Source organism: Panthera leo, chromosome B4 (genome assembly GCF_018350215.1).
Source record: "Panthera leo isolate Ple1 chromosome B4, P.leo_Ple1_pat1.1, whole genome shotgun sequence".
Taxonomy (NCBI): Eukaryota; Metazoa; Chordata; class Mammalia; order Carnivora; family Felidae; genus Panthera; species Panthera leo.
In genome coordinates this window covers 112,387,761-112,412,529 of record NC_056685.1, presented here as the reverse complement: position 1 = coordinate 112,412,529, position 24,769 = coordinate 112,387,761, and the positions used below count along the sequence as shown (strand labels likewise).

The 24,769-nt window shown below is 36.8% G+C and overlaps 1 protein-coding gene across 2 annotated transcripts; it reads left to right on the top strand.

The window, feature by feature from the left end:
* The first annotated feature begins 15,461 nt into the window (after positions 1-15,461).
* Positions 15,462-23,043, top strand: KERA (keratocan). Of its 2 annotated transcripts, none has more exons than XM_042944654.1 (3): positions 15,462-15,574; positions 17,062-17,955; positions 22,177-23,043. In XM_042944654.1, the coding sequence occupies exons 2-3, from the start codon at positions 17,070-17,072 to the stop codon at positions 22,341-22,343; spliced, it is 1,053 nt and encodes a 350-aa protein (XP_042800588.1). In that variant the 5' UTR covers positions 15,462-15,574; positions 17,062-17,069; the 3' UTR covers positions 22,344-23,043. The 2 variants fall into 2 exon arrangements, with proteins under 2 accessions (XP_042800588.1, XP_042800589.1); XM_042944655.1 differs by lacking the exon at positions 15,462-15,574 and adding an exon at positions 15,712-15,789.
* The last annotated feature ends 1,726 nt before the right edge of the window (positions 23,044-24,769 follow it).

Genomic DNA, 24,769 nt, shown 5'->3' with positions numbered 1-24,769 from the left:
CCTTGGATTTTTTTTCTCTTAATAAGTCTCTTTAGCCAATTCCAAGCAGATGTAAGAATAACTTTGACTATAATGGAAAATATACAAAGGTGAATATAATAACAATCGCATCATTTTGGATACAGATCTCTTCATAAACAAAATGCTTGATCTCGCTACAACACTTAGCTAAATGTGAAGAAACTATTTTGTAGTTTGGAGATTCAAGGAAAAAGATATTTTGGAAACAGAATGTCTATGAGCCCTTTTGTTAAGGTGTTAAGTTTGATTTCAATGTGCAGGGACTATTGCAAAGGGCTCAGACTGACCTTCACTGGATACCTTGTTATCTCACGTGGCCCAGCTGATCATGTTTCCCCAGGCAGAGGTGGAAAATGTAAGCTTTTATAGAATTTTAATTTGATATTAGTCCTTCCCTTCTGGCTCTGTAAGGTAGATCCATCTTTAGTTACAGTAATTACACACACACAAATACACACACACACACACAGACATGTTAAGGATTCTAGAAATAAGATCTTCAGAATCAATAGACACAGTTAAAATAATGTGGTAGCTATCATTCCATGGGATCTTTATAAGAGTTAAATGTATTATAAAAATGACACAAAATACAAAAAAAAAAACCCACAATCAACCAACCAAACTAAAAACAAATATAAGAAAACATAACTTTTTGAATTAGATTTGGGGAAAAGTTTTGATTGTGTGCCATTTCAGTCACAAAATGTAAGAATTCTCTCCAAAGGATTTATTCCAAGTTCCTCTAATAACTTAGCACATATTTTGTACTTTATGCATATAATTACTTCATAATAGCCTTAAAAACACATGATGGCACAGAGACTTTGAGCGGGCTCATTACAACGAATTAGTCTGGGAGACCGAATAACTGGTAAATGGACGGGGCAAGAGCTTGACACCCGAGGTCTAATGAACTCCAAGGCAGACTATCTCTTCTATATCATTTGTGTCTTGTACAGAGCCTAGCAAGCTAAATCACGGCGATTTCTAAATGACTGTGAATTTGAGTTTACATTGATCTAGATCTGAACTATTGTGACATTTCTCTGCTTGAAAATAGGCTCCCGTGGCCGCGTAATCAAAGACTTTCCACAATATTACTTTCATTCGAATCTTTCACATTATTTTTCTGCACCAGGTAATAGCTTATATTAAGACCACCAATTATTGCCAAATTCTGACATTAACTACAAGCAAAGTAAGTGATCAAAGACAGTGACCATTTCAAGATCTTCGTTCTCCTTGAACTTTCTTAAGCACTGAATATCGATAGGTAATTGGGATTAAAATATAAATAAATTAATTTCTTTTCTAGTCTTCCTTAAATTCTAAATCAGTTTCTGTTTTTACTTTTCTTCCCCCTTTTGTTTATTTAAATACAGTTTTATTCATGTATTTACCAGAAAGAAAAACTCATTTATGCTATACACAAAATCGTAAAAACCAGGGTGATCCTGAGAAGGAAAAATTAGTGATGAGGTCTTCTTCCATGCAAAAAAACATAGTTGATAAGTTCTCCTTCATACTGCTAGCAAATGTCTTTTTAAACAAACTGGCTAAAGAACAATAGGTATCAGATTGAGGCCTTCACAGCACAATTGCTTTTTTTTCTGCTTCCCTGATTTAGCAGATAGAGAGTGGAGAAAGTTGGGCTATCTTCCACCTTTGCAATTTATTTGTTCAAATTCAATAAATGAAATTCACAGTAGTTTCTGGAATCTCCATTACTACACACTGGCACCAAGCATAGAATAACAAACACGTGGTTTTTTTGGTTTTATTCAGGAGCTATCTACAAGAAAAATAGGTTTGTGTTACACTACCTCAGGATTTTAGCTATTGTGGCCATACGTAGCACCAAATATTTTTTCTTTATGGTTTCTTAGGTAACTTATTTCCTGAGGTTTAATTGGGAATGACAGCCTTTTAACAGAAAAATAAATAGCATGTTATCCAAAATTATGAATACGGAAACTATGGATATCACCTTTAGCCAGGAATAGGAATGACTGTTCCAACAAGAAAACGAAAAGAACATTGTTATACAACATCTTAGTTGTTTCTCAAAGAATAGCTCCTAAAGAAAAAGTCAGGGTCTCAGTTAGAATTAGTGACAAGATGTACATATTACAAAATTAAATTAAAAAACTAAATTGCTGGTTGAGAAAAAAGAAACAGTGTTACAAAGGCAATAACACTTACATAAATTAAAAATGCTTTCATGCAAAGCAATGCATTATTTACAGAAACAAATACAAACGAAACAAGGTACTGTGCATGAGGAGAGACAAAGGGGAATGGGGGAAATGCAAAATATCAATAAAATATGAAAGAGGCCTTTATGGACAATTAACACAACTATTCACCTTGAAGTCTGGCTAAAGAAACAAATAGAAGACCAGTTTTCTGATTTCATTAAGATGTGTGTGAGGGAGAGGACGCGTGAATGGCTCAGTTGGTTAAGCTTCCAACTCTTGATTTTTGGTTCTGGTCACCATCTCACGGTTTATGAGATTGAGCCATGCATTAGTTTCACACTGACAGTGCAGAGCCTGCTTGGGATTCTCCCTCTCCCTCTCTCTCTCTCTGCCCCATCCCATTCTCTCTCTCTCTCAAAAATAAATAAACTTTAAGAAAATGTGAGGGACACTTCATGAACCAGCTTTTGCAACTCCAATTAAACTGTTTCCTTCTGACATCATGACGCTCTTATTCTTTCAGATAGCAGTGATGTTAAAAGCTTATCTTTGATGATTGCCTATGTTCTAAATATTTTACACACAAATCATACCCCATCTTCCGAACAACCAATGGGGTGAGTGTCATTGCCCCCATGTTGCTGAAGAAGAAGATTAGACAAATCACCCAAAGTCATATCTGGTTAGGCACCTGACCCTGAAGTCTGCCTAACCCTTATATCCCAGCTTCCACTGAAATCCTTTGTATAGGGTCAGTGTCAGGCATCTCATTACAGATTACCTTTAGCTGTTCAGCTGTCCTGTAAAAAAATGATTAATTTACCCCCCCCCCCCCGGGGAAGATATTACTACAGCAATGTTTGTGCTAAAAACTAATTTGCTCTAATATATTTTAAATTTTAAGGGAAATGTAAAAAGTCCCTATTCAGGGGTGATTTTTATTTTTATAAGTTTTAAGAAGCAGAAGTAGTTAGCAAAAAAAAAAAAAAAAGGAAGAAAAGAAAAGAAAAGAACAAAAAGAAAAACATATCCATAAGAGAGTAATTAATTGGAATATCCAACCCCAGAGAGAAGTTCTAGTCACCAGAACTGAAATTTCTATTGAAATAAAGGATAAGCATGTTAATTATTATTAATATTAATTTTTTTCATAACCAATTCTCACAATGGAGAAAAGAGTGAAGAATTGGAATGTCAAAGGGGCTCCTGGGTGGCTCAGTTGTTAAATGACTGATTCTTAATTTCAGTTCAGTTCAGTAACCTCGTAGTTCATGGGTTCATGCCCCTCAAGTGGCACTGTTAGTGTAGAGCCTGCTTGGGATTTTCTCTCCCCCTCTCTCTCTGTCCCTCTTTTTTTTTTCTCTCTCTCTCTTTCCCTCTCTCTCTCAAAATAAATAAATAAATAAATTTAAAAAAAGTATTAGATACTTAAAATTCAAGGAGGAAGGTAAATTATAATTATTGTGTAAGGAGTTAAAGGTTGACTAAAAAGGGTATGAAAATTCAATCAAATTTAATCTTTACTTTGCATCACATAAACATCTACTGAGCACCTATGAGGTGCTAGAACAATGCTACTCAGTGAAAAAAAATGAAAAAAAAAATTGCCTGGCATTAAAGAGTTTATATCCTAGAAGACAGGTGTAGAAATAATCACAAAAAGTTTCCGTTGGAATTGAGTCTACATTGAGTACAGTAGTTTCTAAAAGGAGCATGTACTTATTTCTATAGGTGAAGGATCAAAGTATTAAAATATTGAAAGCCCTTTGGAGGAAGTAATACTGCACTTGAGTGTGTGTTCCATGGACAGATGGGTGGTAGGAGGATTTCTGGAAGAAGAAGCATCACCAGCAAGGCTTCGAGTGAAGATATAACAGTTAGTGTATTCAGAAAACTGCGTCTGGGTAATGCTACAGCATAGGGCCTGTTGATGTAGGGTGGGGGTCCCATCAAGATAGGGAATCCTGAGGAAAGCAAGGGACAAATCATGGAAATATCTCCTATGCTAAAAAAGGTGTAATATATGCTTTAATTCGGGCAATTTTATATCCCTGGGTAAAAGACAATCAGTCACTTCTCCATCTGTTTCAGCCCCAAACTCCTTCTCCACATGTAAGGAACTGCTCTTGATTGTAATCTGGGTGGGGTTCAGTAGCTCCTAGGTATCTATTATCTTCCTACTTTCATACAACCAGGGTAAAATTTGTGTCAGGCATAGCCAAGTAGACTAGCCAAGTTCTTAGCTTAGAATTAACCTGCCATGGCCTCCAGTGAAGTCTAAGGTTGTCTGTGGCACCCTTTGGTTCTAGTGATGGTCAACAATAATGGCAATGACTTCTTGTCTGGACTTCTATCTATTTCCTGAGAACGTCCTTATCTTCTGCCTGTTTTCCAAGTTCAGTCTTCTAGCCTCCTCTCGTTTACGCGATTCCACTTATCACTTTCAAAGAAACCTTTTTGTTTGTTTTTGTTTTGTTGCATCACCTAGAATGGCTATCTGGTACTTATAGCCTAGAGTCTGGTAGACAAAGATATCAATACCAGATATCCATCATTGATATCTGATTGTTGGGAAATGTGGGGAACTCACAATTGGTTATCTGCATAGCTTATGTAAAAGGCAGTCAAAACTTTGAAATTATTAAGGGATGAGAGTCAGGAAGACAGTGACCCACGAAAATAGAACATATCACCTGTAGTAAGACTCCAATAACTCTTGTCACAGGAAAAGTATGAAGGGCAGAGCAGCTGCTTCTAAAAGCCCATAGAGGTGCCTGGATGTCTGTTGGTTAAGCGACTGACTTGGACTCAGGTCATGATCTCATGGTTCATAGGTTGGAGCCCCACATCCGGCTCTGTGCTGGCAGCTCAGAGCCTGGAGCCTGATTCCAATTCTGTGTCTCTGTCTCTTTCTTCCCCTCTCCTGCTTGGGCATGCGTGCTCTCTCTCTAAAATAAATAAAAACATTAAAAGATAAGTAATAATTAAAAATGAAAAAGCCCATGGAACAGCTGGAAAAGAGAAAATGGCAAACTCAACTCCAAATATTCTCAGTTCAAGTTTAGGGTTTAAAGTATAAGGGCTTCTTAAAATTATTTTTAAAAAAAGTAAAGGTCTTATTTCTTTCCATTGCAAGATGAGAGCTAAAATTAAAAAACAAAACAAAACAAAGGCCAAACACACACACACACACACACACACACACACACACACACACACTCAGAATTAGAATCAATGCACTATTCATCCTGTCTCTTTATAAAAACTGAGAGCACTGATCTGGACACAGAGGGCTCTTGAGAGTTGGAATAGGGGTTATACAGTAAGACGCAGATGAATATGAGCGCCTACAATCCCTGAACCCACTAAACCTCCCTAGCTTGCTGAAAAAGCCCCATTTTCCTTGACTTATAGAGCAATGCTTACTTATTTGAAGGTGTTGCTACTCCCTCAAATCAGGGCATTAACTTTAAAAGGGCCTTCAATCTTTTCATACCTCATCCCCCTGAATTTTCAGTGATTCCCAACTTATAATAAAAAATAGCAATAGGGTATCAATTAGAAAGTGAATTCTAGGGGTGCCTGGGTGGCTCAGTTCGTTACGCATCTGACTCTTGGTTTTGGCTCAGGTAATGACCTCACAGTTTGTGAGATCAAGCCCCAAGTCAGGCTTCAGGCTGACAGCACAGAGCCTACTTGGGATTCTGTCTCTGCCTCTCTCTCTTTTTGTCCCCTTCCCCCCTACCCCCGTCAATACAAATAAATTAAAAACTTAAAAAAAAAGAAAGTGAAGTCTAAGGATGAAAATACTGCTTAATGAACCAAAGAAATTCCTTACTTATACTGGCTAAATATTAGGAAAGATAGACAGATCCTGAAGTTACTCAACCAAGGAAGAAAAATGGTAATATTACATCAGGATGAATTTAGTTATATGAATGTATTTCCAGAGAGTCTAGATTTACTAAATTAGTGTAAGCAGCTGGGAGTCTATCTCTTAGTTTGTTGAAATCCATATCACAAAATGGAAGTCAATGAAAGGATGCATTAAATGAAGTTGATCCCTTAGTATATTATAAAGGCACAAAATCAAAACTTTTACAGAATGGGATTCTGTATTCTTTCACAAAATGGAAGAGTTATATTCTATGATAAAATGTATTTGTCATGTATAACACATCCATTTGTTTTCACCAAAAATTGAAGCTTACACTGGGGATGAGTGTACCAGTATCTTTAAGAAGACTTTAGTGATGCCTATGGATTGTTGATTGGAGGCATAGTAATGAAAACTGATTCCCTGGTTTCAATAAAGAAGAACAATCTGGAGTAGAAAGATCAAATAGTGTCATTTAAATACCAATGAGTAAAATAGCTATCCATTCATAGATACCAGGATCAGTACAAAGTCAGAAAGGTTTGATCCCCCAAAAACCCCAAAACCAAAGAAACAAAACCTTAATAATGACCAATTCAGATTTAGAGATCTGGGAAAGAAAGAGATGTGAAGTCCTCTATGGAGCTATTTGATTTTTAAGATTAAAAAAAAAAAACCCTCCAGAACTGCTCATCAGAGACTTGGATGAGCCATTATGACATATGATGGAGAATTTCTGCCTTTCACTGAATTTTTACACCTCAGTTAAATCATGGATCTAGAGCTTCCAGAAGCAAAGGGAGGGTATCTTGACTTAAATAAGTGCTTTCTAATGATATCACAAATGTGTGCTTATGTATGTATGTATGTATGTATGTATGTATGTATTTAACCTCGTCTTCTCCTAAAATAACCAGAGGTCATTGCCAGAATAAACGTGTTGGGAAAAATGTGATTTTGATGCAAAACTAATTCCTAGGGACACAGGGCACTTCTGCAGTCCACGAGTGAGGGTTTGGGCATAAGATGACAGAGTGAAGATTTTACCTTTGTCCAACCCAAACCCTTCCTGTATTTATTTCCTAGATTCTCTTACTTATAGTTGGAATAGATGACCTCAGAAAGTGACTGATTTCTCATACCAGCTCTGTAACCTGCGTAAAATGGACCATTCTGATTGGAAAGACCAAGTGAAAATTACAGAGCTTTCCACCACTATAAAAAATTTAAAATTAATAGTAGTGCCACTTCAGTAAAAGAATCAGAAATATTAGTGCCACCTTCAGAGATTTAAATGTGCAGAGTTAATGACTCCAGGCAGATTTGCATTTGTGTTTGGTGGCGGAAGGATAGTTTTAGAGGATAAAAATGGATTTTCCAAAGTTTAATTAGATGGCAACTCCTGTCGCAACTGCTGTTCCATCTGTGGTCCAAATCATTATAGCTCTTAGTACCTTCTATGAAGCAACTGATCCAAATAATGTCGTTTTCCCCTATTTCAATAAACAAAATTACTAGAAGCGGTCTGTTTTCTTTCACCAGACAGGAATAGCAATATAATTTTGCCATACTGTTTCTGGATTGTGTTAACTCCTTGGCTTTGTACCGCATTTGAGTCTGCAGAAATACCATCTCAAAAAACATTATGTGATACAATCTAGAGGGTAGACTTTATTAGCTAGATACAGTGGTTAGAAACCTGAATGCCAGCACCCAGGAGACAAGTATAGTTAAACTTTGAACAACATGAGTATGAACTACACGGGCCCACTTATTTGTGGATTTTCTTCAATAAATACAGTGCAGTACATAAATATATTTTCTCTTCCTTATGATTTTTTCTTAACATGTTCTTTTCTCTAGCTTGCTTTATTATAAGAATACAGTATATAATACATACAACATACAAAATATATGTTTATCAACTGTTTATATTGTAGGTAAAGCTTCCAGTCAATAGTAGGCTACAAGCTGTTAAGTTCTTGGGGACTCAGAACTTCTGATACACAGATTTTTGACTGCACGGGGGGTCAGTACCCCTAATCTCTGCATTGTTCAAAGGTCAACTGTATAATGGAAGACCATAGGGCTGCACTGATTATTATTATAAAGGCTTAAGGGTGTAGTTTGGGGATATTTCTGTAAAGTGAAGACAATTTTCTGAACTATGTATCCATTATTACAAGGAGTTTTGAATTTTGAAGGCCACATATTACTGCAAATATCTCAGTGCTGAGAAGCTGTAAGATGTGAGTTTGTCCCATGTCAAGAGAAGGTTCTCCCGACAGATAAGGTCACAGTGATCCTGCTACTTGTCTTTCATCAGATAGAATAATGTTTAAAGAACGTAAGGCAGATCGGTTTGCTATGTGCAGTATGTGGTAAGTCTTAATAAAAGAATTAAACTCCTAGCTTTCCAAACAAGGGCATACTGTGTTTAATAAATGATTGTTATTTTTTTGAGAAACTAGACCCAAGGGGAGACCGAACAAATTGATGTTAGCTGTCCGGAAACTTAGTATTATCTATCTAGTCTAACCTGAATTGCCCAGCAGTGCTGATTTAGCAAGTATATGATATAAATGGGAATAGGACCAAATAAGTTGTCCTCCTTTGGCCCTGCTGTCTCTCCCTTCGGTCATACCTATGACCTCACCGAGGCTTTCTCTATGACCAACTGACAGGGAAAAGTATAAATACAATCAGACTGTCATTTACATCATGTGACCAGCAGGAGCCAATTGAGAATGGATACTGCAACAGCACAGCTCTGATGGGCATGACCTGGAAGGCAGCTTGGTAAGAAGTTAGGAATACACATATGTGCTCGTGAATCCGCTCAAGGTTCCTGGAGACATCATGAGTCTAGCAGTGTTTTCTCAGCATTCTGAATAAATGTTGCATAAGAAACTTTTTCTAAAACGTTTTGGAGATGATTTAAACTGATGGGCTTTCAAGCTGCTTACCTCCTGTTACCTTAGTCTCATCTTAAGACCAGTGATATGAAGGCTAACTTGCCAGAAATGGAGAGAGCTTGAGAAGCTAGGAGAAAGTAACCCTAAAACCACGTGCTTCTGGATACCTAGTAATAGCTCATCTGAGAATCACAGAGGTGGCTTTATTTTTATTTTCTGATTAGATAACGAAAGTCTTCTTGTAAAGTCTTAGAGCAACTAGAGAGTCATAAATCTTAGAGCACCCTAGAGAGTCATAAATCTCAAACTTGAATCAAAACATAAATAGCTTATAAGTGGCAGGCTTTATTAATAATTTCAGAGCAATTTTGGTAGCACAGCCTCAGGTGCTTCAGACACAAAGGCTAACCTATGATTAGAAGGTTACTTGCTTTTTATCAACAACAGAAACAATCAGTGTTACTAGTATTAATAAAAGTCATACTTACAAAAAGTACACTGAGAAGACTAAGCATTGACTTTTCGATTCACATCCTGTGTGCGGGTGTATGTACACACACGTGTGAGTTTCATATAAATATGCACATGGGGCAGGGGCACTGGGGACAATACCTACCTGGTCATTAGCCAACACATGCCATCAATTCTCATGGATCTTCCAGTAAGATTACTTATGCTTTTCTCTTCAGCATCGAGGTCCAGCATAGCACCATCATATACGTGAAGAAAGGCTCCAATATGGAATACCTCTATAGGCCAAACCAAACCAAGAAAACAAAAAGAGAGGGGCGCCTGGGTGGCTCAGTTGGTTAAGCGTCTGACTTTGGCTCAGGTCATGATCCCACTGTCTGTGGGTTCGAGTCCTGGATCGGGCTCTGTGCTGACAGCTCAGAGCCTGGAGCCTGCTTCTGATCTGTGTCTCCCTTTCTCTCTGCTCCTCCCCTGCTTGTGCTCTCTCTCTCTTTCTGTCAAAAATAAACATAAAAAAAGAGAAATCAAAGGGAATAAAATTATTGCTGCATGCAGAAAAAACTCACCCTATTAGGAACACCTTATTGTTTTTAATCCTGTGTTGAATGAGATGAAAGAAGATAGTAATGCCGTAAAACAAAACAATATTTTAGGAAAGGAACAACCAAAGAACAAGTTTGCAAAGTATACACATGATACATGATAGAGAAATTTTAAAAGTCACATGATAAAAGGAAATCTGTCAGAAAGCATAACAAATTTTTGAAAAGAAAATAGAAGCGGTAAGTGACTTAGACAATTCAACACGCACTAAGACTTACCAAAAAAATTAGAAAAAAATGGATGGACTATATGCACATGAACTTCCAGATTGAAAGGGCTCCTTGAGTACCCACTGGGTGTTGAATACATCCCCTCAAGGCATATTGTTGCAGAAGTTCAGACTGAAGATGAAGGAAATGCTCAAAAGTTTTCAGAGAGCAAAGAAATGTCGCATTCTGAAAACTGAAAATTACAGGGGTGCCTGGGTGTCTCAGTTGGTTAAGTGTCTGACTTTGGCTCAGGTCATGATTTTGCTGTTCACAGGTTCAAGCCCTGCATGGGGTTCAGTGCTGACAGCTCAGAGCCTGGAACCTGCTTCAGATTCTGTGTCTCCCTCTCTGTGTGCCCCTCCTCCTCCTCTCACATTCTGTCTCTCTTCCTCTCAAGAGAGTGCTGTGGTCCTGGGCTTCCTTCACTCATGTTAGACCCCACAGGCCCATAAAGCAAGGATTGTGTTATTTCCTAAATGTGCTTTAAAGGCAGTACCTTAGTAGCGACAGGGTGATTTTTGTGTTAGTTTTAATCTACACCTTAAGGCAAACTTAGTTAACTTTTGAAGAAACCTTATACTGAAGACTCACTTAGAAATGTTTTAATGCTTGTTGCACATAAATACCCGTTATATAAGATACAATTGAGCTGATCTTATTTTCATTGAACATAACACCTCTGTGTAGGTTGTAAAGGAGGATTACTATAGTCCCATTAACTGTGTGACAACTGAAATATGCTATTTAAAAAAAAACCTAAAAATTATCATCTGCCAAATTTGCTCGGGTTGTTTTGTAACCATGAGCAAAGAAGGTTGAAGGGAGAGCATATGGAGTTCCAAGGGAGGTATCTCCCAGGAGAAAGTAAACCTGGAATCTCTGATTTTCTTTATCAATTCTTTTACAATGCTTCATGTGCTTTAAAAATATTAACTCACTTAATTTTCACAACAATCCTCTGAGAGGGTATTATCACTATTATTACTAATACATCATCACCATCGTCCTTATTTAACTGATGAGAAGACAAAGGTAAAAATAAATAATTGTTCAAAGTCTCACAGCTTGTAAATGGCAGAGATTTATTTAAACCCAAGCAGGTCTGGCTTTTAACTGGCACTCTGTGTTGCCCCTACTCAATGAGTGCAAAAAACTCTTCAAAATGGTTTTATAATTCTGTCTGAGACTTTAGAAAAACATTAGTGAAATAGTTGTATATGTATGTAGAATATGCTATATATAATTTTTATATATAGCAAATAAATGTAGTACGATGAAGGAATTAAAATAATTTTTCATGTTTTTACATAAAAGAATATTTATATTGTCCAATAATGTATGCAGTAAATATTTATTTAATCAAAGTTGGTGAGATGCATGCATTAGGGTTTATTGAAAGGAATCATGGCTACAGGTGGGGTTAAGAGGGGGGCAAAGCAAATGTGCTAAATCTTTATCTAATAATTGCTGTTCGAAATTGACAGGTCAAACAAAAATCATCCAATCAAGAAAAGTAGGGTTACAGCTAAAAGAAATCCATAATAGAGTTGAACATATGGCCTCTTGGGATGGGGCTTACACTGGAGTAGTTAGGATGGGGATTTCTATCTTATCAGTTTTGTAGTGGTTTTGACCATTTAAGAGTGTCGTTACTATATGTTAAGCATATTATTTTGAAAACATTTTTATATTATAGATGTATATGTGTGTGTTAGCTATATATTTTAGTTGGATACCTTTCATATTTTTAAATTATTTCACAGAGTTTAGTGAAATAAGGCTAAAACTGATCTATTCAGAGAAAATTATTTCTCTTAGCAGAAGTCCAATCCATTGTGCATAAGCATAGCATCTGGGAGCACCTGATAGTCCAATCATTGCTGAAATTGGTGTGTCAGACACACATACCAATAAATTTGAAATCCCACTAGAGTTTCATGTCTTTTATAGCCTTACGTATTGCTTTCTCTTTTAGAATGTCCATGGGGAAAAAATTCAAATAAAAAAATAAAATGCCCATGGGGGACACCTGGATGGCTCAGTCATTTAAGCGCCCAGCTCTTGATTTGGGCTCAATTGTCTAAGACAATTTCGCAAAACACCCTTCCTTTTCATAGGAAGCAGTAGAAGCAAGCAAATAGGAGACATTGAAATGTGCTAGAAGGATGAAAAGAGGTTAAAAGAACAAGGGCAATAACAACACTTTAACCCCACCTCAAGTTTCTAGAAGGACATTCCTCAGGTAGGCTAGGCCAAGATGCCAGTATCATACTGTCTGCTGAAATTTCTGGGCCTCATTTTCCTCATATGTAAAAGGAGCAAGTCTGGTGAGATGATTTGTAAGTTCTCCTTGAGCTGTAACTTTTTTCACTCTGAAATTTTCCCACATTTATCTGACATCATCACCTCCATTATCTTATTTGATTTTCAAACAACCCTTCGTAACAGGGCTGGTGCATTATGGGTAGACAGGCTCATGATGGTTAAACAGCCTGTGCAAGCTCAAACAGCTAGTAAGTTGCAAAAGAAAAGGCCCACCTCACATTTTTTTTTTACCTAAGATTGTCCACCATGTTTCTATTTACATAGCTATTCTAATCAAAAAACTCATAGCTATCAAAGTGACTCATGTGCCTTTTGTGTTTACCTGTTCATTTACTCATTCAGCAAATATATATATTAAACACGTACTATATCCAAAGCCCCATGGACTTTGAAAATATCAATCTGTCATTAGAGAGGAGACACCAAAGCTACATCATGACACCTAGGCTTCCTTTCTCCCTCTTGGCAGAATCAGATAAGACTGAGCAAAGTCTTTCATTAATTCTTATACCAGCTAGCATGACTCAGACATTGTCACCATTGCCTTAATTTAATTTATTGAACTTCCACTTAAGCAGTTCCAATGAAGACTTTAAGTCCCCATCCTCCAGGAATCAGTAATCAAATGAGGGTAGATTGGATTGCTATAGGAAAAATCAGGATAGCATATCCTGTGCTTTTGGTCTGGAAGCAATGATACCAAAATTTGGTGAGCATTGTAGATGGTCATTTTTATTTATATCATGTCTCCCAGGGTCCTTAAAATGTGATTGTTTTCATATGCTCACAAAATGAGAAGGAAGACTTAAGAATCATTTCCAGATTTCTGGTTTGGGACACTGAACAAGATGATAGAAGCACTCAAAAGTACAAGATGATAAGAGCAGTTAGAAGTAAAGGGAGACAGCGAATTTCACCTTAGATATAGGCCTTTGAGGTATGCAATAGGAGAGTTCTAGAAAGCAGGTAAACACACACATAAAAGTGCACGTTTCTTCCAGAGGCTGGGTTGGAGATAAAGACTCAGGAGTCATTATAATAGAGGGCATGGTTAAAACTTCCCAATCCTACAGGAAATGGGTAGAGAGCAAGAAGGGCACAGAGCAGAGGACAGAATCTCAAGCAGCTCTAAATGCTAGAAACACTTTTAAAAAAATGTTACAGGAAACAGAGAGCTTCAGGATATAAATGGAAAAAAAATCACAAAGAAAGGGAAAGGAAAACGGGGAGAGAATATCACAGAAACTAAGAGAAACATTTAATGAAAGGGGTGGGTCAACTTTGTTAAAAGTCACAAGCCCAGTAAGCCAGACACTAAAAAACTTCAATATATCAGTACAGTGAAGATCACTGCTGATTTTTGTCAGAGCAAGTTTAGGGAAGCGGAAGGATTAGAAGCCATATTTTGGAGGGTGGATCATGAGTCCACTGGTAAACAGGAAATGAAGAGTGGAGGCAGCCAGGATGCTCCTGTAACTTTCCTACAATGAACTTGCAGCCATATTCGTGTAATAAAATTAAGAAATGACTCAAGTAATTTTGGCTAAAAGAGAAAATTAAGAAAGAAGAAAGAGTTGGAGGGGACTGTGCAGATTTGAAGATCATCTGTTGTGTATATCCTGAGGGTTTAGTAAAAGAAGAGAGAGGAAAGTCAAACCGCAATAGGCAGAAGAGATAATTGTTTTGAGAAAGCAAATAACGCTTGATTTTTTTTGTCTCATGTGAAGGAAGAGTGTACCTGGAAAGCTACAAGAGATCACGTCTGAATCAGATCTTAGTCTGTAAAAGCCCATAAACTTAAATGAATTTCCCAGTTGAGAGTATAGGGCTAATACTAAAGAAAGGTTCACATTTCCCTAAGCATTTATGAAAAGTAGGGCCAACACTGAGAGGTGGTCCAGTACTGGGAGAGACGGCAGACCTCTAACTGACCTGCCGATGGTGAGGAGGGAGAAGGCGGGAGGTTCAGGAAAGGTCTTTTGGGTCCAGGACCCTCTCCTCTTCACTGTGCTCTATCAGTGCTGACCGAGTCACATGAATTAAACTTCCTGACCCCAGAATAAGATAAATTTTGAAAAAACAGCGTGTTTACAATCCCTCACCAGAATAGTGTCTGAAAATTATTTTTATTTGTGCCTTTCTTCCAATGGCACAACAATCCTTTCTCTCAAATATAAGAGCTAGAAGACATTATCTTAGATCTATGCGTTAAAGGGGGAAAAAAGCAGCGCAACAGAATGTCTTGTAATGGACTAAATACAAAACATCTGTTGTAATGAGAAAAAAAAATTTCATTTTAATAATTACTTGGAATAAAGCTCCCAATGGGAAACAGAGACACAGAAATTATTTCTATAAAACAGAGCATAACACCACGTGTAGTGCCAACATAGGTAGAGCCTCTCAGATTTCATTTTTACATTTTTCAAATATATTTTCCTATCTTACCCTCAAACGCAATATAACTAACTAGAATTCCAACATCTGTTTCATATGAGAAATGCATAAAATATTTCCATAGAAACAGAGGACATCAGCATTTATTTCTTCATATTCTTTTTTTTTTTTTTTTTTTTTTTTGAAAGATTTTCTAGAGACGAGCTGCTTTAAAATCTCTTTTGGTTATGTTTGGAATCAAAACTGCCTTCAGTCGCCTGCTAGCTAAACAGGTCTAGAGACCAGCACATTGTAACATCTCTGGTATGGTGAGTTCAGAGTGACAGTTGCCCTGAATTTTTGTTATAGGCTCCTGAGATTAAAGCCTGAATTTCCTGCGCTGAGCTGCCTAGGTACTGAGGTGCTGTTGTTGTTGGAGGGGTTAACTTTGGAGCCACTGGTGCATATATTTGAGGGAGGATTCATAAAAACACGAAAGTGGAGCCTGGGTAAATCCATTACTGTGAATGAGCGGTGGCCAATAGAAAGGGAAGAAGAAGATCCAAGAAGGCTGAGGTAAGCAATCTGAAGCCCTGTCAAAGTAGAAACAATAGATCAAAAGGTGTTCACAGTGACCGGTCAGAGTAGCTTTTATTTTTTCTCATAGGAGGCTTGATAGCATACACTAAAAATAAATTGTTTTAGTCATAGATTTTTTTCCCCCCTTAATTAAGTTTTAGCAAACTTCAGACCCAGACACAGGACTCCACGGTATATTCCTGGAAGGCAAGGTAAACTATTTTTGCACTTTTTAAAAACTTAAAGCTACGAATTCAAAGTTCTGGTTCATCAGAGGCAGGGTTATGGCTTAATAGCTAAAGAAAATCCCTATTCTGAAGAAAAGAATGTTTTAATGTGTCTCTATTGGAAGATGACTAGAGCAGAATTCTGCAATCGTAAAAAAATGTGACAGCTTGTGGAATCAGCTCTGCACTTGCTACTTTCCTCAATTTAGTGGCACAATTGAAAGATCAGCATTTCATAAGTGATGCTTATTTCATTTTTTCCTAAGAAATTAGCAAAATGTATGCTATTCTTATTACCAAGCGATTGAATTAAATGTACATTGGTCGGAATGCTACTGATAGATATATATAAATATATATTGCTTTTCCTGTTAGAACAGTTTGTTGTACCCATAACCTTATTGATATCCAATGGGGAGGGTTTATATCTTTTGGATGGTCATATACCAATTAGTGTTAACCTTTTCTTTGATAGCAACCATTCTGAAAATATGGGCTCTACCTGAACCTAGACATATTGTTTGTTTTTTCTTATCAACCACAGTAATGCCATAGTTGAATATATGCCTCATTGTGGTACAGAGTTTATAATCCAAACTCTCTGGCTGAACAACTTGAGTTTGTACTTCTAATATTAGAAGTCTTACCCCCGACCCCAATATACAACTTACCGGAGAAGTTGAGCAACAGAGCAAGAGATTAATCACACATTTTTCTTCATATCTTAGGACCTTCCTTGACAACAAACTGCTAAAATGTTCTTTGATCTCTCTATTTCTTTGGTTCAAGGGCCAAAGAGCCTGGGAAATCTCATCCAGATGTTTTGCTCATTTAGGAGTAAAAGTAAAAGCATATGCTTACTTCTTAGAAACAACGCGGACTCTCAATCTGAGTTATTAAAAGATCATTTTTTGTACTCTTGTATTCAACTGCGGGTTTCAGTTAACTTTCTTGTATTAAATAGCTTGGAATGGAAAAGCACTTAGAGCTCCTGAAATTTGCTTTCCATTTCTCGGTTTTCATTGTGATTGGGTTAAAACTGGGAAGCTAAAAGTTACTGAGTTTCAGTGTTTGCAAAATGCTTTGCATATAGTGCCTACTCAATATATGTGTATTAATTGATATCTAGTGTATAAATTGTTCAAATGTGTTTACCCTTCCCCTAAAGAAGCAATATTTGCTGGGGTTTTTTGGAGCACACAGTTTTCTACAGGTTGAAAATATTCAAGTATCTAACAGTTGTGTCCCCCATCCTAGGTACTATAATGGCAACCACAATCTGTTTCGTCATCTGGGTATTATTCATAACAGATACTGTGTGGACTCGAAGTGTGAGACAGGTCTATGACGTAGGTGATCCAGAGGACTGGGCTATGCATGACTTTGACTGTCCCAGGGAATGTTTCTGTCCCCCTAGTTTCCCTACTGCTTTATACTGTGAAAATAGAGGTCTCAAAGAAATCCCTCCTATTCCTTCAAGGATCTGGTATCTTTATCTTGAGAACAACCTGATAGAAACCATTCCTGAGAAGCCATTCGAGAATGCCACCCAGCTGAGATGGATAAATCTAAACAAGAACAAAATAACCAACTATGGGATTGAAAAAGGAGCCCTGAGCCAACTAAAGAAGCTGCTTTTCTTATTTCTGGAAGATAATGAGCTAGAGGAGGTACCTTCCCCATTGCCAAGAAGTTTAGAACAATTACAGTTGGCTAGAAACAAGGTGTCCAGAATCCCTCAAGGGACCTTCAGCAATCTGGAGAACCTGACCCTTCTTGACTTGCAGCACAATAAACTACTAGACAATGCCTTTCAAAGAGACACCTTCAAGGGACTCAAGAACCTAATGCAGCTAAACATGGCCAAGAATGCTCTAAGGAATATGCCACCGAGATTACCAGCCAATACAATGCAACTGTTTTTGGACAACAATTCTATCGAAGGAATACCAGAAAATTATTTTAATGTGATTCCTAAAGTGGCCTTCCTACGACTAAACCACAACAAATTGTCAGATGCAGGTCTCCCTTCTAGTGGTTTTGATGTATCCTCAATTCTAGACCTTCAGCTATCTCACAATCAACTCACCAAGGTCCCTCGAATCAGTGCTCACCTGCAGCACCTTCACCTTGACCATAACAAAATTAAAAGTAAGTAATCGTCAGGGTATGTCTTTGATTAAAATGCTCATGGTCATTAAACTTATTCTATGTTTTCTTTCAGAATAGTAACTGTGTTGGGCTTCCCCCCCACCATCTGCCACCAACCAATATGCCCTCAGATTTTTTTTCAATTTTCAGTATTTTCGTTTTGTCTGTTCACACACAATCTTAATGGACAAGGAAGTTCTAATCTTCAATTTGTAAACTGAAAGGTGGACCTTAGTATTCTACAAAGGGTGATTACCCATTGGAGAAATTGAATGTATCTTCTTTTACTCCTGGGATAGTCCAATATTCCTGCTTCACTGGGTAGATTTATTTAGGAAAATGTACCAAGTACAAATGACCTCATGAATAGTAATAGGAGGAATATGATTTAGGAGGTATCAGAAAGGCACCTCGGTCCTAAAAACTACAGGTGCCTGAAACCACCTTAAAGACTCTGCTTTAGATGACAGGGTTTCTCGAACTTTAGAGTGTACAGGTTTGTGGCTCCATGCCATGGTTCCTGATTGAGTAATTCGGGATGAGACTTGAGTGAGATTTCATTTCTAACAAGTTCCCAAATGGGGCTGAGCCTGCTGCTCTGCGGACCAAGCATTAGGAATTAGTGCTGCCGTTTAACACCTTGTTCAGTAGAAACAGAAGCAAATGCTCCTGGAAGTTGGTGACTTCTCAGGACTCATGGCAATCGGCAAGGTAGAATAATTGCTCCTTTCCTGAAAATAGTTTCTGATAAGGGAGAGAGGGATGAGTGAGAGTGTCTTGGAGGCAGAGGTGTCACCCAGGAAACACTTGGTTATAGAAAGAAGCTGGAGACACTAAATGCAAACCTGGCATCTGCACAATCACACTGAGACCAGTTTGACCCTGGTGCAGAAGTGTACAACGTCATGGGCATTGGAACCAGCCTGGCACCTGCCCATGCATCCTCAATCCTGGCACAAGCCCATTAGGAAGAGAATGTGAGGAGACTTCTCCTGAACAACCTTAGAAAATACGTTCCTAAAGTGTGAATCAGTCCGTTTGTAGGAAAATAGAACAGATAATTGTCAGAAGGTTGTACCACTTGGTTATTATTCACTTGTTTCCTTTAAGCAAATAATCACACAAACATCCTATTTATAAGAATAGACTATTTTTTCCACTGGGAACTGCTCGGTTATTCAAGTTTTTCTCTTCTTTTCTTTCTTTTTTTTTTCTTTTTGGGGTTTTTCTAACAGCATACTTGAGCATATAATCTAGGATTTAACAAAGGCTGCTGCCACATTTTTCCACGGCGATGCGACACATTGTTTAATCCTGTAGTCAAAAGCAAAAGATGCAACATAAAAAAAGGTTCATTGCTGAATCTTTTTCACTGAACCGGATCGCACAACAGCCATATTGACCTAATATATACATTTTTTTTTTTCTAATGAAAGTTCTGTGCTTCTACAGGTGCATCCCTTAACTGGCAACAAAAGCCCTGTGGACATTGGATGTGGGAAGTGAATTTAAAGGGATTCCAGGGGCGCCTGGGTGGCTCAGTTGGTTAAACGTCCGACTTCGGCTCAGGTCACGATCTCGCGGTCCGTGAGTTCGAGCCCCGCGTCGGGCTCTGGGCTGATGGCTCAGAGCCTGGAGCCTGCTTCCCATTCTGTGTCTCCCTCTCTCTCTGCCCCTCCCCCGTTTATGCTCTGTCTCTCTCTGTCTCAAAAATAAATAAAACGTTAAAAAAAATTTTTTTTTTAAAAAAATAAACGGATTCCACATAGATCCCTGTTTGTGAATTTGGGATTCCCCTGAGAATTTGAAGACAAAGGTCTTTAGGAGTAAAATAGCAAAATACAACACACAGTTGTGCACACACTCCAGGAACTTTCATATTTACACAAAGTTATACCAAGAAGGGTAGGATTTTGTTCTCCATCCCCTGACATTTTTTTAAGTTTTACAATGTTTTCTCATATATTTTTATTCTTCAACTGTTCTCATACCTTAGCATGTATCAGGATCATCTGGGAGGCTTGTAAAATACAGCTTGATGGCCCCACCTTCACATTTTCTGACTTATTAGCTCTAAGATGGGGCCTAATAATTTAGTTCTCAAGAAATACTGATGCTGCTGGCCCGAGGGCCACACTTTGAGAATAATAAATTAATCTTCACAAAAATCTTGTGTGGTAGCATTAAGACTTTCTAAAGAAGAAACTGAGGATCAACTAAGTGAGAATATTTGCTCAAGGACAAAGAATAAATATAATAGCCAGAACCTGAGCTCAGGACTCGTCAGTATACTATATACTACACAGTATAGTCCCAGCTCATTTGTCTTCAATTTCCAGATTAGAGGACTTTAGAAAAATTTCTACCAACGCAAATAAGAGTAATTTTAACAGCAACAACGTCAACAAAGAGAAATTGATTTATTTGTTTCTTAATGTAGATATCAGGTATGGTATTTCTATATTCCCAGAAAATAAGTGCAAAATAAGAATTTCCTTGGCTAGAATTATTGGCTCATGATTATATCCATTATATCACACTGTGCTGTAATAACTGCTAAAGTACTTATTTCTTTTGGCTGCATAATCTACTCTAGTTGTTAATAAAGTGGTTTCCAAGAAACATACCTTTTATATGAAGAGTTCTTAGAATTTATGGTACAGTGACCTTTTCTTATGAGAAAGATGGAAATATTTATTTCTTCTGAACAATTTAAAGGACTTTAAATTTGGCAACAACTATTCAAATAAGTTACTTCTTCGTGTTCTCTGAGAAACACCATAATTAATTTATGAAAATATAACTACCTTTAGAACTCTTGTTTCTCACATTGTATTTATTCAGGCCTGCGTTGATTATGGAGCATAAGGGTAATAAGAATGATAAGACATTAAAAGAGAAACAGGCAAGGGACCCTATGTAGTAGGAAAAGGACAAGGTGAGGAGTCAGCTCTGGCATTTGCTTGCTAAAATACCTTGTGGGCAATACCTTAACTGTCTGAACCACTTATTCCTGCTATGCCCAGATAGGGAGAATAATCATATTGCCTGATAAAGCCTCTGTGATGTTAAGGTGATAATGCATGTGAAAAACTAACTTTATATACACAAATGGCTATACAAGTATGAGTCATTATTTTTTAGCAAGTTGAATTCACAAGATGACCTAAGATCGGAGTAAAGCAATCTCACGTGCGGCATAAGCTCAAAGGAAGGCCATTGCCAAAGTTAGGTGGGTCTCATCTTCTAAGGGAAAACCCTTTCCTCAAAATAGTTTCTTATGAGATTTAAAAGCAGTATGCAGATTCATGGTTGAAATCAGCTAATGCGCACACTTGTCTGAATTTTGCTAATTTAACAGGACTTCTTTCCTGAATACTCTTAAATTTCAGTATGGTCATTGATGCCAAAGGCTCTGGTCCAAGGCAGGTGCATGATTTCTCACATCCTAACCATCTGAAAAGGCTCATGGGATGTTTGCTGGCTTGAATTCTTTGCAATTCAATTCTTGGCAATGTATCCTTTCTAATTAAATACACGAATATAAAGATCCAAAATTCTTTTCTATAAGTGTTACATATGTAAACTTAGGTTAAATGTACTTTTTAAAACTCATCATACACTATTAATTAGAAATTTTGCATTTTAAGATAGTTTTTGAGCACTTTCCCTAATAGACTGATTTTTCCACCTACACATGCATCCGTCCATCCATCTACCTGTGCACCTATGTGTTCTTTCTATGAACCTTTGTCTCCACTTCTAATGCTCTAAATACTACCTGTCTTATTTTATAGTAGTCTAAGCATGCCTTATTTCACCTGGAAGCTTCAAAAACAAATGGTATATCTTATATGCTTTTATTTCCATCACATTTTAACAGTATGTCCTTTCTAGTGCTCTGCACAAAGTATAACTGAATATGGAATTATTTTGTGTGTGTGTGTATATATATATATGTGCACTATATGTATATATGTATATATATATATATATATATATATATATATATATATATATATGTACTGCACATTTTTATGGGTCACTTTTATAAAACAGATGTGCACAATCTCCAACCTACACAGAAATCGTTTGTATCTGGCACTTTGACAGATCAGGCCGCTAGGCCCTCTACAGGATTGTTGCATATGGCCTCTTGGTCTTCCCACCCCGGTCACTTCTGTTCAAGTTCATTCACACATGCCATCTTTGTCTCCACAGATGTGAACGTCTCTGTAATATGTCCTACCATACTGCCTGGAGAACAAGATTCCTTCGGTTATGGACCTCACCTTCGCTACCTCCGTCTTGATGGAAATGAAATCAAACCACCAATCCCAATGGATTTAATGACCTGCTTCAGGCTCCTTCAGGCTGTCATTATTTAAACACATCTTTAACAATCTAAAATTGGTTTCATGGGCTAATATTTCTGAAATGAAATTTGGTCACTATTCATAACTTTAAGACAAAAGTCACATTCCAGTGGTGCTCTCTTGCCACCATTTTTGTTTGTGAAGCTTATGTTTTCTATTCAAAGACGCTTTCACCAACGATATGTAGCACGGTTAGCTTTTCTTTAATTAATATAACAGACACAGAGTTAAGATAGTTTGTCAACTTATCAACTCAAAGATAGTTCTTTTTTGTCTCTTTCACAGCTTACTCATATCAAATAATGCAATTGTACTGTTATGCAATATAAAAGCCATATTTGTGTGCATGTTCAAAATTGCATATGCAGATACTATATTGATCGTAGAAGCACGGTAATCTAACAGGAGGTAAGGAGATCTGTAAGAAACTGAAACAATGAGATATTTTTTCATCATAATTAGTTGCAGATTGCTACATAGTATTTGTAGGTATAAGTTTGGTATTTAGCTGAAGAATGGATATAAAATGTATTAAATACTTATTGTAGTCATTTAATACCAAATAACAGAGCAACATCAATTTTCAGTTCACTACTATTTTTTATAGCTGCTGTTCTTAGATATAGTACAGTGTACTCTCTCTATTAAACCAAGTACTAAGATTTACATTTCTTATAACACATTTCTGAAAGAATCTTAGTGTCTTAACATTTGAAATCCACTTGAATTGCAAATTGTTTAGCTCTTATATTCGCTAGTGGTTTTGGATTTTTTAAATAAAAAGAGTGAATGCTTTCTAACAAAATGGTACCAAAATATTTATTTCAAGGGCATTAGTTACAAGTTTTATTAAGAACATATTTTAATAAAAAGTGTTTAAGTAACAATAATTTCTATGTTTCTACCATGAATATATGCAAATATATTTCCCCCTACTTTTGTTTTTCCTTTTCTTCTTGAAAACATAAGAAAAAAATTATACTCAAATCACTTAACATAATACACATACTTCTCATGAGTTAAAAAGGAATAACCCAGGATATCATTAAGTAATAAAGTATCGTTTACATTAGGCTACTAGTTTCATAAAGCATATCTTTAAATAATAAATATTCCATAGAGATTCATACATGACTTTAGATATTTTCCAAACAATATTCTGAAATATTCTATATAATTTTATGTATTTCCCTAGAAAAGTGATCATATACATTTGTGAAACATCAGAGTAAGGAAAATCTAACATGCTATTTCAAGGTTTCTCAGAAACTTAAAATGTCATTCTATAAGGTGAATTCTCAAGAAAAGAGCATAACACACACAAAACTTATATGGGGTTGGGAGGGAAGAACCAATTAACTTACTTTGAACAGAGTTTTTAAAATGCTGGCTAAAGGAGAGAAATGAAATTAATTGACATTAGGAATAATTTTTTAAAACTTCAAAGCACATAAAGAAAATTATTAAATTTATGTCATGAAAATACAAGTAATGAGATATCATTAGGCTGGTGAAAAAGAATATATTGAAAGAAATATAAGAACTTTAAATATTTGAAAACTTGCCATAGAAAAAGGGGCTAAAATTCCAGGAGCTCCAAAATGAAGAGTAGAACATATGGGTGAAATGTATATGGAGCTATATTTTAGCTCTAGCTAAAGAAGAATTTTCAAACAGTTGTTCAGAGTCATCCAACAATAAAAGCAACTTTTCTTGAGATGGAGTTACCCACCACTGGAACTGTTCAAACTGAGAATGAGTAATGGTTCAAGACAAAGGCTATAAAAGGAATTCCTGATCTGGAAGCAAGGTTGTAATATGTTCCTTTATGACCTTTTCAACTCTAAGAATTCCCTTTTTCCTCCCTTCCTTCTTGCCTCCCTTTCCCCCCTTCTTCCCTCCCTCCCTCCCTCTCTCCCTCTTTCCCTCCCTCCTTTCTTCTTCCTTCCTTCTTCCCCATCTTTTTTATTCTTTATTTATCTCAGAAAATATGTATTGAGTACTATACACACACACACACACACACACACACACACACACACACACACCCGACTATCTTACACACTGGGAATGTAATAGTTTATACTATAGTGGATAGTTCATCAATTAGGTGAATAAGTCACAAAAATATATAAAATGTTATCTGTGATAAATGCTATTAACAGAAAGCCACATGGTATAAAGGAATTATTAATACTGATTTGATGTAAAGATTCTTTAAACAAGTAATGATTAAGGAAACATATAAAGAAAGAATGAGAAGTATTCAATGCTGATGGGAAAAAAGAATATTTCAGGCAGAACATAGACACTGTAGTTTCCAGGAATAATTTAGAAGTTACCTGAAGTGTTTTAAGTCAGAAGGAATTATGTTCATTGAAGATTAGTATCATGTAGTGGTAAAGAATATTAACATCGAAGCTAAAATTACTGAATTC